Source organism: Dryobates pubescens, chromosome 4 (assembly GCF_014839835.1).
Source record: "Dryobates pubescens isolate bDryPub1 chromosome 4, bDryPub1.pri, whole genome shotgun sequence".
Lineage (NCBI taxonomy): Eukaryota > Metazoa > Chordata > Aves > Piciformes > Picidae > Dryobates > Dryobates pubescens.
This window is the reverse complement of record NC_071615.1, coordinates 7,865,750-7,883,851: the sequence shown is the minus strand read 5'-3', so window position 1 is coordinate 7,883,851 and position 18,102 is coordinate 7,865,750. Positions and strand designations below refer to the sequence as shown.

At 40.2% G+C, this 18,102-nt stretch overlaps 1 protein-coding gene across 1 annotated transcript in view; it reads right to left on the bottom strand.

The window, feature by feature from the left end:
- Positions 1-3,082: 3,082 nt before the first annotated feature.
- The window catches only part of DNAH3 (dynein axonemal heavy chain 3), a 58,727-nt gene continuing 43,707 nt past the window's right edge, over positions 3,083-18,102 (bottom strand). Inside the window, exons 44-59 of the mRNA XM_054180299.1 lie at positions 17,590-17,733; positions 16,333-16,999; positions 16,060-16,225; positions 15,504-15,720; positions 14,405-14,587; positions 13,361-13,559; positions 10,361-12,502; positions 9,228-9,453; positions 8,658-8,902; positions 7,547-7,663; positions 6,396-6,550; positions 5,529-5,696; positions 4,913-5,055; positions 4,157-4,361; positions 3,666-3,803; positions 3,083-3,494 (exon numbers count right to left, since the gene is read on the bottom strand). Coding sequence (XP_054036274.1) covers positions 3,141-3,494; positions 3,666-3,803; positions 4,157-4,361; positions 4,913-5,055; positions 5,529-5,696; positions 6,396-6,550; positions 7,547-7,663; positions 8,658-8,902; positions 9,228-9,453; positions 10,361-12,502; positions 13,361-13,559; positions 14,405-14,587; positions 15,504-15,720; positions 16,060-16,225; positions 16,333-16,999; positions 17,590-17,733 — 5,469 coding nt within the window. The 3' untranslated portion in view covers positions 3,083-3,140. The remainder of the gene's footprint in view (positions 3,495-3,665; positions 3,804-4,156; positions 4,362-4,912; positions 5,056-5,528; positions 5,697-6,395; positions 6,551-7,546; positions 7,664-8,657; positions 8,903-9,227; positions 9,454-10,360; positions 12,503-13,360; positions 13,560-14,404; positions 14,588-15,503; positions 15,721-16,059; positions 16,226-16,332; positions 17,000-17,589; positions 17,734-18,102) is intronic.

The window sequence follows — 18,102 nt, the reverse complement described above, 5'->3', positions numbered from 1 at the left end:
TTTATGGCTCTGGTCCACAAAGTTATCTATTCCCACATAATTTTTTTTTCCTGGGAATGCCTCATGTGGGAAGTAACATGTAAAATGCCATTGTTCTGCCTGTCAGTGGGAGCTTAGCAAATTAACTGCTGCCAGGAAGATGTACAATTTCAGCCTAAGACAAGGGGGATGTAAAAAAGATGGTAAAAAAATAACATGATTATATACACTGCTTAATCCTGCCTTGAAAGAAGCACAAATACAGCCTCTTCCTGTCCTCAGTCTGATATACCAGCCTAGAGATCTGTCCACTGAACCAAACCAAAAAGTGCAGAGACAAGAATTTTGAATGGAAGCTTAGGCTCATTATTGTGAGTAAACTGGAATTTGAATCTTTGCCATTGTTAAAATTCATGTGGCTGATGAAGGCACTGATGCTGTGACTCCTCAGGTGAATAAACAGCTGTGTAAATAAGAGTCTTAAATTAACATCTGCCTTACAGTGAGAACGCTTTCCTGAGCACATAGCATAAGATACAGATTGCTTCAAAAGAACATCCTAAAGTTACAGATTTACACCAAACTGAAATAGTAATAGAAGCTTATGTCTGAAGGGAAACATAAATAAGCAACTCTAAAAAGGCTCAAGTAGCCTTAAGTAACTCAACTCAAATGAGTATCCACTTGCTTAACTAAAAAGCCAGTAAGTTGAACTGCAGTAACTGCAATCCATTGAGATGCTCTAAAAAGCCAGGCAGCCCATTAATTTTTCAAAACAAGTGTGTGAGAAATTGTTAACTAGTGCCTGATCCTCATCTCTTTCCAGCACCAGAAGGCAAAGACTGAAATTTGTTAAAATCTCAGGCTGTTCAGCTGAAGGAAGGACTAGATCAGCTCTTCTGTCAAGACTGGAGAGCAGAGCTTTTTTTCCACAGCCTATGTCAAACTCCATGGAAAAGAGAATCTGCCTTAGAGTCCTTTGGCTTTGAAGGTCAGACTAGAAAGCTGCCATTTTGGGATAGCTGTTTAGGTTGGAAAATACTTCTAAGATCATCAAGTCCAACCACTGACCTAACACCACCATCCCCCACTAAACCATCTCCTGAGGAGCCATGACTACACATTTTTTTAACACCTCCAGGCACGATGACTCCACCACCTCCCACGGCAGCCTGTTCCAATGCCTGACCACTCTTTCTGTAAAGAAATTTTTCCTAATATCCAATTTAACCCCACCCTGGTGCAATTTGAGGCCATTTCCTCTCACTTGATACTGAGGAGAAGGACCAACCCCCACCTCACTGCAACTTCCTTTTAGGTAGTTGTGGAGAGCAATGAGGTCTCCCCTTAGCTTTCTCTTCCCCACTTCTCCAGCCTAAACAATCCTACTTCCCTCAGCCACTCCTCATGAGACCTGGGCCTGACATCTTTGCCCTGTCACCAGGTAAAAATGAAGATGCTCCAAATGCCTGCACGCTGCACTGCTAGTGAGGCATGGAATGTGGTGCATGTATATGTATGGTACATGAAGATACCGTACCAATTACCTAGCACTGTACAGCACACATGTAATGCTTCTTGCTTACCTGTATGTTACTGTTCCTAAAGGTCACTATCTTATGAACCTTTGTACTCAGTATGAGTGGTTACTAAAACAATAATGAACACTGCTTTCACCTACAGCAGCTAAGCACAACACAAGTGATAAATTGGTATGAACTATGCCTTAATGACTTGTAGCAGCATCACTTAATGACTGCAGCAGGATACTGGCAAGTGCTGAATTATAGCTGCATCTCTGACTTTGTGAGGCCTCAAGCAAGTCATTAAAATGCTGCAATTTGGGCAATGAAAAAAAAATATACCTCAAATTAGTGGATGTTTATGCAGTGGGGTTTTCTTTAAATGCTTGCCTTGATCTTTGTGCTTCTCTTGTACTATGTACACAACAAGTCTAATGATGTATCTTTAGTACCTTCTTGGCACGTTGTGGGGATTAGCTAATGACTGCAAAGCTCTTTGAAGATGTTCAGGCTATTCTATTTTTAATTAATATTTGCAAGCTACTTGCAGCTTCTCTGATGAAAGGGCTTAAACTAGTACAAAATTGCAGGTGGTTTTAGTCCAACGTGGAAGAGGGCAAAATGAGGAAGTAAAGTGAGATTATAGAATAGAATAGAATAGAATAGAATAGAATAGAATAGAATAGAATAGGAGAATAAGAATAAGAATAAGAATAAGAATAGAATGGAATTAACCAGGTTGGAAAAGACCTTCAAGATCATCGAGTCCAACCTATCATCCAACACCATCTAATCAATTAAACCATGGCACCAAGCACCCCATCCAGTCTCTTCTTAAACACCTCCAGTGATGGTGACTCCACCATCATTATAGGAGAAAGGGAACAGCCCATTTATCAGGTCACATGAATATAGAAGTAAATTCTACTGCAATTAAAAAAAAGAAAAGCTAAAAGTTATGAGAAGCATAGTGATCTGAGAAGGGGCAGACTCCCAGTGCACATGGGGGCTAGAAGTTTGATATGGAAATTCTGAGGCACATCTTCAAGGAGTGTCAGTTACTCTAGTTTCATGATATAGCTCTGGCAGTTCATTGTAGCTGAGGGTTGGGTTTGCATGTTGACAACAAGCCATTCTCATCTCCCACCTTGCCCTACATGTTCCAGGGACAGACAAGTGGTAGGCAAATCCACAGAGTCCTATTTGCAAGAGTTGTGGATCACATTCTCATTAAAATCAGCAGCAAAACTTTTTGGGCCTAATTTTATTAAAATACCCCCCACCCCACCCCCCCCAACTAACAACAAAACAACACACCCAAAACCAAACCAGCCAAGCCCTATCCTAGCAGCTAGGTGGTAATACCTGGATTTCCAATGAGGTGGCTGGCACACAGTTTGTTTCTGTTAAATTGCAGAATAAAACCCAGGTCTCTGAATAAGTTTCTGTTTGCAGTGTTCTATTTTCACTCACTTTTGCTCAGTGGCTGATAATGGCTAAAAAGCAAAAAGAATTTGGGAGCTGCTTTGAAGGCACCAAGAAATACTGATATCTATAAAAAAAAATCTAAATAGCAGCCATTGTGGAGTGAAGTATATCTTTTAATAACAAAGTTCAACTGCTCTGGCTTGCATCCTTTCAGTCATCTAACTGGCACAGTGCTGCCACACCTCGATTTATCCAGTGTTTCTGGGGCTTGTCTGAAGGGAGCTCAATTGAGAGAACATAGTTGGTTGAGTGGCCAGTGGTGGATAAGACACCTCTTCTTGCACTTGTTTTGTATACAGGGCATGAATAGATGTTCATATGAAGAAAGCTCGAACTTTCTCCAGGTTTCAGCCAAATGATGGGCAGAGGATCATAAAGGACTTTGGGAAGTGATTCTCCAACTACCAGAGATTCTCGATCCCATCGTGCACCTTCCAAATAAAGGCCTCTCACATAAGCCCCATCTGCTGGTATTTTCTCCATTGTGTGCTCCTGTTTCATCACCTAGAATGATTAAACCATTGCTCAGTTTTAGCTGGAGTATATTCAGTTCTGTAAGTAACAGTCTGAAGTTGCTCCTTTAAATAAAATTTCTTTTTTGAAAGCTCTTCCTTGCTGCCCCAGAACATGGTTCAAGTTATTCAAGAAACACAACATTCCTCTGCATTTCCTTACCTCAAATTCAAATCCAATATGGTCAATAGGGATGGTGTATTTTCTGGCATAGTTTTGTAGAACACCAGTCAGAAAAGACTGAGTGAAGAAGAATCCTGAGAGCCAAAAGACTGTGGGTGGTCCATTGATTACCCAGTCCTGAATAGAGAGGAAAACCATAAAAACAATCCATCTGTGGCTTCACTGTGCCGGTTCACCAGACCAGAGATGGCTCTTCAGATACACTCAAACAGCACAAAGAGATCTAAACCTTGGAGCCTCTGGATACTACTGTTAGTTCTGTACTTTTCAGAGCCAACCAATTACATAAGTCAAGTCATTTACAATGACAACAAAAAGAATCACTCATTCTGAAACTACCAGAAGTCAGTGCTACTGAGAAAGACATTTCAGAAAGTAGCAAGTCCAGATACTACAGCACTGATACACAATTTATCCATTCAGCTTTCAGCTACAGAGTCCTTACATCCGTCAGTCTCAGTTTAGCATACCTGGAAGAAGACCAAACGACAGAGGAGATCAGAGACATAACTTCCCAGTGGCTTCAGTGATGGATAGGATTTGGCAGCCCACATTGCTGGTACTTTGCCTATTAGCATGCTGTTGAAAACATCTTCAAGTTCAGATGACATCAACACTTGGCCTTTAATGGCTTTGCCTAAATTTATGAGGCTGCTCCGAACAACTTCAGTAAGCCTTCGGATAACACAAAAGAAATTGTCATCTCATTATTTACTTCTTACTGTCTGGTTAAAGACCTCTGAGAGCAACTTGAATAAAAAGCCAGTCAAAGTTGGTAAATGTCCTGTCAGAAATGCCTTATCTCACATGTCGTTCTCAAAACTTAAGAAAAGCAAACAAACAGAAATCACACACAGAGAAATGAAAGACAGTGAAAAGTCCCCTTCTAGACAAGGGAAATTGAGCCTCTAACACTAAGTAACACAGTGTGCTGTGAACACTGGGACCTGGGTGTGACTGAAAAAAGAATAAAGCAGGCTCTCCTACCTCAACAAAACAAATCTGGTTTAAGTTCACATTCCAAGAATACCACTACTATTTCCATATTCAGATAGTCAGCTGCAGCTTTCAAGCCTTTTTCAAAGGTTCATGCAAAGCAGAATCTATCATGCTAACAATTCATTGCAGAAGGCTTGTAAGTGTTTTCAAGGCTTGTGAGTTGTTAGCACTGATGAACACAAGCATCTTCCAGTATTGGTAGTGCTACCCAAAATGCTGAGCCATACCTGTTAAATCGAATTAGTTCTTGCCTGAGAACTGTATTCATGGACTCTTCATAGAGTACTGGGTATATCTTCATAACCTCTTCAACATCAAAGTCACTTGGTAATTTGGATAGGATGTCTTGTGCCAAATCTTCAACAGTTTCCTGAAATCATAAGTTTGCAGTGAATGAGGAATTTCCCCCTTTCACCTATCTTTCTTCAGTAAATTCTGCAAAACACAAAGCTATTTAAAATTGCTTAGGAATGGGTGTGATCTGAAGTGCTTTGCCAGCTCTAGTTGTTAGCTGTCCTCTAACTGCGATTCATGACTGAAGTGAAGCACTTCACTTTGATTTTAAAACACAAAATACGAGAGGAACATTCAAAGTGCGTTCAAAGTTGCATTCAGCCAGGTGGGGTTCTGTGGTATCAATCTATTTGCATTCAAAATTATTACAGTATCTTCCATCTTTAGAGGTTCTTCTATGCCAAATCTGTCTGGTTCTCTACAGAGACATTCACATCTACTCCCAAGCCACAGTCATGTGATGAAAGGTGCTGGATTACTTTGAGACCCAAGGCACAACAGGAAAGGGCACCTTTCCAGAGTGCACGTTGATCTTTCTTCCCCAGTTACCTGAGGGGACTTGCCACCTCCCCCTGCTTCTCTAGGCAAAGTCAGGAGCACACTCTGGAAAAGTTGATTAGTCTCCTGGTTATCCTTGGTGATGTCTGCATTTTCATGAAGTCCAAACACTTCAGGGTGTGTTGTAATTGGTAAACTTCGTATGTATTCAATGTAAGACTGTAAAAGAAACATTTAGATACCAGAAATCATACAATACTGCATTAAATGAAAATCAGTAAACCAAACTTGGGTAGAACCTTCCCATGTACTATCAAACACATTAGTTCTGAGTTAATCACATCCAGAAACAGAGTTAATATAAGTTAAGTTTTGTATGATTCAAAGACTCAGTGAAGAATTGTTCTTGCCACCTTCACAAAAGCAGCAAGAGAAAGAAATGTACATTAGAAATATATAAGGAGCACTGGTAGGAGTCACAGAAGAGAGCAGGATGACAACTGCAGGCTACACAAACAGGATGCTCTTTATCCAGTTATTAGAAGGGAAGAAAGGATGAAAAGTGAGCATACACCTGGGCCATTACACCTCCTCAGCATGGTCACTGCTCTCGAGGCAAAAACAATTGCAAGAGGGTGCAGAAGTACCCTGTAAATTCCTGAAGCCTGACACTTACTAGCTTTCTAGAGTGTACTGGAAACCTACACAGGGGTGACTCTTTGCACCAGCAAATACCAGAGTATTGGATGACCATTTCATCTCATTGGGCCGTGTACCAGATTCCTGTTTCATACATAAGAGATACCGTGGCATGGCATGAGGTTTATTTTCTGTTTGTTGTATTCAGCATATCAAAGTACAGTGCAGATAATGTTTTCCCCAATAGCTCAGAGTGAATTTACATTGTTATCTTCTCACCTCATATGGACCATGTGGTGGTATGTAGTAGTCATCTACAGCTGCAAGCATGTACTTGTCCTGCTCTATATCCTTGTTATAGACTATGGAAAGCAGAGACAGCAGAAGGCGCCTGTCTTTATCATCTGTTACTCTGCCTCCATAGTTACATTCCCCTGGGAAAGGGCAAAGAAAAGCAGGATGGAAAATTGGAAGTTAATGAACAAATAAAAATAGCTCCAGTAAATTTAAGTTATGAAGGTCCAGATCTTCCAAAGTTTTTAGGCCCTACATTTTAATGACTTCAATGGAAATTAGGCACTTCAACACCTTAGGAACTATGGGCTAAATCTGTGTGCCTTGATGATGAAAGGTTTAACAAATGCTATGAGTTGGTCTCAGAAACTGCTACTCAGGCTGCAGCAAATAATCTCATGTTTTAAATGAAAGCTCTTTTGTTTGAAGTTCTGCTAAGAACTATCAAAATCTGAACAGTGCTATATAGCTGATACTTGTCTTGTTCCTTTCATGCAAACTTACCCTGATTGTGCAGGCATGCAGTAGAAAACAAGCAATCACAAATATGCAGTAACCCTGTGCAGCAGGGGTTGGTGAGATCTAAGCAATGAGGGAATCTTTACACTGATAGGAAGCACAGAAAACTGCTAAATATTCACAGCTGTTACTTTAATCCTGACTTCCAAAATTCTTTTTTATAAAACTAATAGTAATATTAGCAAAACCCAGGAATTATCTGACAAAGGAGGTGCCAGGAAGCAGCTATCTTTCTGGACTAAAGAAGTGAATAGCCACAACAGCCAGTTATTCACACAGGTCAACACCTCCTGCTTTAAAGTGATGAGTATTATCACATCCTCTGCTGAACTGCCAGTGCTTACTGTGTTGGAATTGTATTGACTGGCTTAAGTGAAACAGGCTGTTGGTGGTTTTATTTAACATATATGAAAGAAAGCCCAGGAGGTTTCCTGGACTGTTAGCAATTCTCCTAGCTATATGTGAGCCATGATAGCAATGGTGCCTGAGGGTTTGGGATACCACTTGTCAGCATGCAGAGAGTAAAGAAAGTAAACCTGGACGGAACCCACTCAATTTGCCAAGTACTCAGCTGGTACAGTGATAAACCAATGAAAGAGCCTAGCAAGTGCCTGTACCTGTGAGGTATGTCAGAGCTTCAAAGGGAGGCTCTTCATACTCGTTCAGGAACATCTGGATCTGCCGCATGCTGATTCTGAGGTCGGATTCGTTGAACTCATATGGAATATTCCAACCTGTTTGATGCAGAGGATGCAAAGGGCAGTGGTGCACTGTGCTGATAGACAAGCTCAGGAAATTATGGTATTGCTACTGTACTGCTACTATAGAGCTGAAGATAGCAGCTGTCAACAGTGCCTAGGAGCAGCCCTGGAATTTACCAGGCTGTTTATTGCACAAGGCACAGTACAACGGTAACCATGATGTATCCTAAGGCACTCTTACCATCATCCTGTATATTTCAAGTGTTAAGTACAGGCATTTGGCAGCACATGCTCATGAAAAATTATATTTTACCTTAAGCAGAACACAGACCTGCTCAGGACTTTCAGCTAATCTGTTGCTATTTGGAGATTATGAGAACAGGAGTTTTAATTCATTGACTGATTTGAATTTTTTAAATCAACCTGAAGCCTCATCCCTCAAGGTTTTTAAGGCCAGGCTGGATGTGGCTCTGGGCAACCTGATCTAGTGTGAGGTGTCCCTGTCCATGGCAGGGGGGTTGGAACTACATGATACTTGAGGTCCCTTCCAACCCTAACAATTCTATGATTCTAAAGAAATTTGTTTCACACCAAGTAAACATATGCACAAGCTTTGATAAAACAAGTATACAAATAAATAAACAAAAGCAGAATCAAGAAGACACATCTTTACATGTGAAAATTTAAACCACAACTGGATTTGATGGTTAGTAAGAACAACAGTCAAAAATTTATAACTAAGTAAGCTATAATTTCATGTAACCACTCTATAATACATTTAGTTGGAAAAATTGGTATTTTCTAGTCCTCTTCCAGGTTAATACATTTTGTAGCTTCAAGAGTAGCTTTTCCTCAATGAGAATCCCTGCAAATAACAGCTTTAAAGCTTTATGTTCTGTGCACTACAGGTTGCTCTCATGTAATGTTGCTAACAACAATGCTGCCTTTTTACAGAGAAACTCTTAAGAACGCATTTCAAAACTACTAATCTTTTTGAAACAACCTGCAAAATAACCCTAAACCTTACCCAGTGGACCAAAGTTTCTTCTTTCCTGCACAATAGCATGAAAAAAGCAAAGGCCAAACAGCAGCTTTTGCCACATTTCTGGCTTTTGGCAACCACTGAAGAAGACAGGGTCGGAGATGGGGTCGTTAAGGTACGATCGAAGAAGGTTCACTCTAACTCCTTTTGGAGGCTCATTTGTCATTTTGATGCCATTCTGGAGGATACTAACAGGAAACTTTTCCGATGGATAACTAGTTAACCACAACCTGAAAAGAATTTTTAAAAGCACATTATCAAAAAAATCCTCAATGCTGACAAATCCTCAGTACTGATCTGCAGAAGACTAAGGTTTTGCTACTTGCTTAGCTGCAATGATAACATCCAAATCTGTTCTGAAATGCAGGCATAAAGTAGCTTACATTGGACAGGTAGGAAAGATGACACCCTAATTAGGTATCTTTATTTTACCACTGCACACAGACAATACAAATGCTATACCTGGCTGTCGACACAAAAGAAGTTGCATTTCTTTTTACTAGTGCCTTCAATGAAATATTCCAGTTAGAAAGAGCAAAACATTCAAACTCCTACCTGAACTTCTCATTGGTATTCTCAGGTACTATAACTTCCTCACAGATTTTTTCCAAAGCAGGCATCCAGCTAGTTGCAAGATGGCAGTTTTGCAGTACTACCCAGGTTCCATCACTGATAGCCTGATGAATCATTTTGGCTGCTATTGGGCCCTGGCCCTGTCCAAGTGAAATAGTTTGAGTGCTTGCACCTCCCATGCCAACATCATCAGCAAATTTTAGCAGACCTGCAATGGCACGTTTCACACATGCAAACAAAGTCTATTAGAAAGTGAATCTATGCTATATCCATCATTTTGATGATCTAAAAAGCAACTAAATATGCAAAAGTTCAACATTTTATTCAGTTGGAAATACCACCACCACCGCAACCCGGAAGCAGTATCAAATGCTGGATCAGTCACTGTGTTTCTGAGGCACATGCTAACATTTAGGTGTATAAAGCAACACAAAAAAGAAAGGAAACCCACCAAATACTAGCCAGGTTAACTAGCCTGTCTTCTCCTTTTGCTCACTTCCAGCCTGCACTACCAGCTCTCTACTCTCACTCTTCCATGGGTACAATTATTTATGGGAGCTGCGCTGGAAATCAGATCTTAAGATCTGGTTAAAAATAACCCTCTTGCTTTGCTATCAAAACCAACACCTTCTAGATAAGGCTCCACATTACAAATCTTTTGGCAGAAAACCAGGGTTAAAAATAATCTGGGTGGTTATTTTTTTTTTTTAAAAGGACATTTAACAGATGTGTTTTAAGTGTGGTCATCGACACCATTTAATTAGTAACTCAGAGGGAGGAAACTTTCTGGAGGAGGGGTTGTAACAAATACTGGGGCAAGTCCCAAACACCCACTGAAAGAACTGTAATGCAAGCATAAATTATAAATTGGTCTGGATGTTACAAGCTGTTGGATCTCTCAACTAGACATTTCATCACCATCACGCCCATTCCACCCCCTACCCATTTTAGCATCGTTGTTTATATATGAGCAGATGCAAGGTTTGATATTCCATCATTTCTGCATTGTGCTTAAAGACACTTTAAAGACCAAATGGAAGGACCTACAGTATTATCAGTTCAGTTACACTCAGTGACCTGTAACCAAATCAAAAAAGATTTAATACCAATCTCACCTGCCATAGGATCAGCACCTGGTGACAATACAAAAATCAAAGGGGCACAGCAATTTGAATCACTGTAACTTCTTCCAAGATCAAAAGTAGGTGGATCAATAAATGTCCTTCCCATATTTTCTACAATGAACTCCTGCACTGCTGGAATAATTTTGTCAGGTCTCAAACACCTGAGAATAACCATGTGGTCTAATCCCACCAGCGTGCTCCAGGCATCTGGGAAGGCTTCTTCATGGGGTCTTACAGAGTCATAGATTAGTTTCCACTTTGAAGAATTCTCTCTTACATGTTCCATTAATCCCTGGAGGTTTGTCAAACTAGATGCACGTACAAGCTCAGCCCATGACTTGTCAGACAGCCAGTCTGGAGCTGGATTGGGGTGAGGATTATCAAGAGCAACCCCTCCTGTCAGCAGGAAATGCCAAACCACATCATCTATTTGGCCTTTTCCCTTCATGATGCCTACTGTCAGCAGTAAAGAGAACAGCAGCTTGTCCTTTTCAAAGAGTGACCGACACACGTTGTTATAGATGCTTATTGTGAAATGCTCAGTTATATTCTTAATTCTCTCTTCTAGATGGTCACTCTTTTTGCTTTTAGCAATAGACTGAACATACAAGTTAAAGAACCAAATCAGTGAATACTGGTACATAGGTTCAATGTTTGCCAGATCAGAGATGCAGAAGAAGATAACAGCTGAATGAACAGCAACTGGCTTATACCCCATTCGAGTAGAATCTATTTGCATTTCAGTTACAGAGGAAACCTTTTGCTTTTCAGAGATTTCTTCAGATAACTCTTTGGAGGAAGACAAAATATTAATGGCTGTTTCATCTTCTAAGATGTTTCCTTCTGAACTGGAAAGGACCTCTAGGATTTTATCTTCTATTTCCTTTAGTTGTTTCTTGTTGGCTGCACTTTCTATAATCAGTTTATTTTTCTTTTCTTCTAGCTCAGGCTTTTCCTCTGCAGCTACGATTCCAAGAAGCTGGTCCTGAAGACCTAAAGGTGTAATCATGAAGTTGAGTAGACAAACTTTCACAGCCACCTCAGGAAGATAATGAGGATTTCTTAAGCAGGTTGTTATGTAAAACCTGAAATCTCTTGAATATTCAATTATATTTTCCCCTAATTTCATGTATTCTACTCCTTGTTGTTTGAATGTTTGCTTTAATAAAATGGGTTCTATGAAGGCATCTAGCTCTTCACCAATATTTTCCAGCAAGACTGGTGTTCCAAGCTGAACAGCATTTTCCAACGTCCTCACATAATGTGCGTCAGACAATTTGATAACTGACAGCCTGTTAGTTTTCTCCATGTTTTTCACCCACTTGTTAGCTTGCCTTTGAGGATCTATCATTAAAGCCCATCTTCTGGAGTTAGAAACAATCACGCCATTGTCAATGGAGAAAGAATCAACTGGCAATCCAGCAATCTGCCACGCACGGATTTTGACTGGGTCCCCTAAGGTATTACTTAAGCTAAAATCACTGGAGCATGGGATCTTCTTCTCACTGCACAGGGCTTGCCATTTCTCTTGACATTTCAGGCGGTAATCAACAGTGAAGGCTCCCAAATAAGCCACGGTTCCCGATGACAACAACACATCTCCTATAAGGTCTATGTACCGAATGCCTAATACCCGTGCGGCTTCTGTCCACCTGTCTTTCTCTCCACCAAGACCACTAATCAGCTGTTCAGCTCTCACAAGCTTCTCTGAGCACAGCTTAATATTGCTTTCCAGTTCTCTCTTCCGCTTGTTCATCTTGTCCAACTCATCGTTCAAAGCTTGGAGGTGATCAACTATCTCCTTAAGTTCTGCTTGTTTTGTTCTTAGCTTCTGCATTTGAACATCCAGCAACTCCTCTGCGGCTTTCAAACGTTCGCGCTTCGGGCCAACCACTTTGGCAACGCGATCGTACACCTCCATGGCTCGCACCCACTTGCACAGCCCTTCACAGGCTGATGAGACATTTTTTATCACAGCTGGCTGAAAATCTGGATGATCAATAAACCTCTCTCTAATTCTCTTCATTATAGCAGGAGGAATATTATCCTTGTCATAAGTCTTCAAGCTCTCAAGGAATTTCAGATCTCCCAGAAGTTTTCTAGATGATCCCCAGTAGTCTTCTATCATTTTACCTATGTTGCAAACAGTACTAACATTAGATTTAAAACATGCATATTCAGACTGGAAAAAAAAACCACCACACTTGAAACTTAGTATGAAAAATTAACACAAATTATTTTGCAATTGAATTCCACTGTTAGCTAGTTTGGGAAAATCGTTAGTTAAAGAAATTCAGCCAGGAACTTCAGTGTCACTAACCTATATCCTATTTATGGATTACACATTTGTTCTAAATCAACCAAGAAGAATAAGGGGGGAAAGAAATTACAGCCTTTCCCAATATAGCTTATTAGAAAAATCAGTAACTATTTGGAAAGGCATGTAGAGAAGTCTTATTTTCAGTTATGAAGGGTTGAGCTGTGGGGGGCATGAGACAGAAGAAGACAAGGAAAAAGGTTTCTTTCCTCTCAAATCTGGTGCAATCCCACAATAACAACATAATCCATGCAGGAAGAGCTTGTTAGTGTCTTTTCCTATGGTGAGAGTATAGCTACAATTCTGTCTCCCAGCACAACTGATAAAGTTTGGTAGCAGGGTTTAGAGAGGAAAATACAGTGAATGGTGCACAGCACACCTCCAGCTCCTGGAGTTCCGAAAAGCAATGCAAATCTCAAAACTGGGTCAAAGCAAGTTGAGGGGATGACTTTGTGGTGGTGACCTCACAAAGCTTGTACAACAGCATTAAGCAAGGGCAGTGTGCTACAATGGCAAAAACTACTCCTAGCTATTCAGTGTACTTAGAAGGCACTGCCAGCAAAATGCATTGATAGTGCACATGGGTGCACTCACACCAGAAGCACTTCACTAGTACAGGACAGCAGTGCCCCAAGCATTCCTAGGGCAGGGATAACAAATAACTGCATCATTACCACTGCCACTTGGATCAGGTTTCCTTTCTGCTTTAACTCCCTTCATGACACAGATACTCTCCATGACAAGCTTAACAGGACCAGGTGGATTCTGCATGGATTTCACAAGAGAGATGTCTGAAGGATTCAGGGTATCAAGAGCTGCAAGTGCTGCCTCCAAAGCTGGCATGGCCTCAGCAAGGTCTCCTTCACATTCGTCCTGTTAAGACATGGGGCAGAAATCTGTAAACCTTCATATAATAGCAGGTCCAGAACCTCATTATCCTGCTACAGCACAGCCTCAGAACCTCCTCTGCTTCAAAGTATCTAATAGAAAGACTTTACAACATCATGTTTCTTGGAGAGAAAGCTACTTTCAGAATTTGTCTGTACAGTTTAAAGAAGGAAGATTTGCAGAGAAATTAGTAACTTCTGTAAGTTGAATGGGTAACTGAAAAAGCCAGACAAGCTTTCAAGATCAAAGTTCCTCTGATCTGACAAGAAAAATTAAAATACAAGTTAGATGCAGTTTTTCTTACTTAAATCTTAGAGTGATGAGAAGGTAAAAAAAAAGTGTAGCTTAAATTCCTTATCAGGTACTCTGATCTCAGTAATTATCTACCTTATCTATCACTGACTAGCTTGGAAAAAAAAATAGCCTGGGGAATTCTGCAAGTTCTTATAGGAAATTCTGTGCTTACAGACATCTGGCTCTGGCAGTATCTCTTTAGTTCTGCCTAACAGGGCTCCATGCAGCACTATGCCAAATTAGCTCAGCTACCTCTAAACAAATAGTCTTTGGGTCTGGATACAGTATAACCTCCTTACTGACTCTCCAGAGAAGAATATGTTAGTACAGAAATAACAGCTATGCAGCTTTTGGGATGTGAACTAGAAAGGGAAGCTATGCAGTACCATGAGATACAGTCATACCCCAAACAGCCAAAATTCACCCTATATTAGGAGTGTTGTCATTTCTCACAGCTTTCTTACTTTAAGAGCTTAGATTATCCCATTAAAACATCATCACAACTGCCATTTACTTGGAAAGACTTGGAACACTACCTTAATAGCTTGAGCAGCAGCTGCTGCTTCATTTGCCTCTCTTTCATCGGCTGCCACTAGTTCCTTCTTTGCATCTACTTTAGTAGTCTCCTTTTCAATCTGGATCATCATTTTGTCCGTTTCTGCAGAAGTCTGAATCAATTCAGGCTGAAGGGCAGTCAGTTCTTTCTGCATCTCTGCAACCTAAGGAACAAAACAGGAAATGTAGAAAATACCTGTGTAAGCATTGAGTGGATTTCATAACTTGATGTCTTAGGAAGGAAGATCAGAAGATGATATATTAACACAATCTAAAAAGGGACACTTGATCTACATAACTATAATTAGTTCTCTTGCCTGTTTTTACTAAGAGCTGTTTTATTTAACTGAAAATATTTTTTTAAGGATTTTTTTTCTCATCCATGCAATATGCTTGCTTTTTTATGAGCCATTTCATTTCAATAATGAGAAATAAATGATGTTTAGTTTTCTTTCTCACAGTCAGTTTCAGTTTATGGAACTCCAAGTAATCCTTTATTGCACAGGTAGAAAATAAAATCCAAAATAAACCTGGAAAGAAACACAGAACTAGTGACAGCAACAGCTGCAAACTGGATGTACCTCTTCAGCCAACAAATACCTGGAAGCCCTTTTCTTTTGCATCTTGGAAAGTTCAATACCTGGATCACACACAAATTTACCTGGAACCTACTGGGAATCTACTCAGGAATTAATATGTATTATTGTCTTACAACATTCTGCAAGTTCTCCCCTGTTTGGTAAAGGGTAAGAGGTATTACAATGCTGAGGCATGGATTCTCCATACAAGGTTCTGAAAGATGACATTTGTGAGATTTCTTCCTTCAAAATTTTAAGTACTACCACTTTCATTGAGCTTTCTATTAAGTGCTATGAATGCCACAATCCAAACTTGTCTACTACCATTTCTTAGAAGGACTAAGCAATAATATAACTTTTCATGCTTTCTTTCTTTAGGACTGCGAATATAGTGAAGAGGGAATTTAGTAAGTTTCATGTGTATAAGCTTTAATCAGCTTACACAGATCCCATCCTACAGTATGCATATGGCACACAATCAACGTCTTTACCCAAAACTTACTTGTAAAGATGCAAAGTCCAGTTTCTGAAGTCCCGTAAGATAACGAGTTCTCATCGTGTCGACTTCCTGCCTCTTGCTATTCAGCAGAGTCTTAAAGGTAAGAACCAGTTCCAGGTAGGAAGTTGGTGTCACATAGTTGTGTCTTCGCAGCGCGCTGTAGTAGCTGGTGGAGAGCTCTCTCACACTTTCTTGGAAATACTGGCACATTGACACAACCCTAGAGACAATTTTTCCACATTACTAGGAAAACACAGTCTGTCTTCATGTTAAACACAAAGAAACTGCTCTAAGCTTATGAAAATGTTTTGATGTTAGTGAAGGCAGAATTCTTTTTTCCCCCATTGCAAGAAATATTTTTAACTCCTTTCAAAGAGGGGTCTGATTTTCAGCAACATCAGTTACATAAACCTAGAAAGCTTTGATTTGCTCTGAAATCTCAGAGTTGGTTTAGCTTTGTCAATTTATGAGGACAGCTTCCTGATCAAGCACATTGGGGGCACAGGGGAGAGGGGACCAAAAATTTCCTTCTTATGTTTCTCGATAGCTAAGCACATACTCTTTTCTAATGTCAGCTTCGAGTTCAACATCCTCTAAAAACTTGTTAGCAACCATTTCCAAAGCATCTGTAGGCCAGGTTTGGAACCAATCAATGGTGCAGCAGTTTATCAGCGACGGGAACATCCGTAATCGATTCCGAAATGCATCTCCAATAGGACTCATGGCTAGAAGAAAAGTCACAATTGTTACCTACGTTTGTATGCAGTTAGAGAGCAGAACAGAATAAGCCTAAGAAAAAAACATTCTGAGAAATAACACAGTGTATACAGACCTAGGACAATGTGCAAGTTTTTCTTCACCCTTTCAATAAAGAAATTGTACATAGCCAGGGGAGTGGCTTCAATTCTCTTGTTCTCCATCCTTGCTGCACCTTGCATTTTCTCCACAATTTCAGCTTTCTCATCTGTTGCGAAGATATTGGGCACATCACCGGTGTTTAGAAGCATGTTGATATCTTCTATTAATGCTTCATCCTTTATTTGATTGTCACAAAACAAAAAGGCCACGTTCTTGTTCTCAGCACCCGCTTTCCGCATGACTCGTTTAACGTCATCTTTCCACTCACTGATTCCGTAGGACTTTGTCATTTCAATTTGAAAGAGGTCAAAGGAATTCATGAAGGTGGCCAGCTTGGTAGCACTTTGGCGACCGCTCCCACCAATCCCCACCAGCAACAAGTGTCCATTATCCTGTTTCAACACCCTGCATATCCTCGAGATATGCTCGATAGCAAACTTGAACATAACTAAAGACATGGGTGCTTTGCTGGCGGTATTGTATTCCTCAAGGTAGTATTCCATCACAGCTGTTAGTTGCTGTAAGTCTGTGATTTCATCATACACTTTCACATTGCTGTCTGGATCCAGATAGTCTCCAAAGAACAGGCTGCGAATATTATCATCAGAGATTTCTCCAGTAGGGGAGAGATGACTCAGTACCTAAAGAAAAGACAAGAATCAACAGATGATTCAAACTATTAGAGAACTGTTTTCCTTACAGTCATCATCATTCTTATGTGCATAGTAACAATATTGTGGGAAGCAGTGTTTTCCAGCTATTTCAGTTATTACCTTAGTTTGGAAAATCACACAAAAAACACCTAACTGGGGGATATGCTGTAGGCTGGCATACCAGCTTCCACACAGGCACAGCTCACAGAGAGATTTTGCTGTCAAATAGAAGAAGAGTGCCCAAAATGCTACTCAGAAAAATACCCACTACTCCCATTGACTCATCCAAATATTAACTCCAGCAAAAGCCCAGATAAATACTGTGTTAAGACATTTATCCCAGATAGTCCTCTGTACTAACACAGGATCCTTTTGAAGTTAGGAATCATTCAAACATGAAGTAATTTGGATTGACCATGAATATGCATAGTACCCCATCCTGAACAGAAGACCATCCACACTTCTTAAATGCATTGATCAAAATCATTCCAAATGTGCCCAACGATAATTCAGTGTCTTAAGTATTTCTGAAAAGGCATTAGTCTCAGTCTTGGTTCCAGCACATTACCCAGAAATACCTTATTGAAGCTCTGCTTGAAGCTATTTGATGTTGTCTCTTCTACCATCTGGAAGAATGCCCTTCTGTCTTCCTCATCAACTAAGCGATCATAGAAAACTCGATAAACCTCATGAATCCAAAGTCTGATCAGTTTATCTCCATCCTGAAAGTATAAGTAAAAGAAAACAGGTAAGTACAGCCCAGGTAGGTTTTTTGGGGTTTGGCTGGCTGGTTTACAAAAAAAAAAAAAAAAAAAGAAGAAGAAGAAATGTCCATCTGGAGCCTGCTGTATCTTGTACTAAACTCAGTGTGAATCTTTCATTTCCAAGCCATCCAGCACATGGCTCAGCATCTGCTAACTTAATTGGCTTCCTCACCTATTTACCATCTTGTCCTTCCTGCCAATACAAACTGGGACTCCTATGCCAAATCATTTTTCTCTGCTATATCAAATCTCCTCAATTTCCAACATAAAGAATAAACCTTTCAATGATACAACTCATGGGCTCTGACACAAGCTCAGCCCAATACT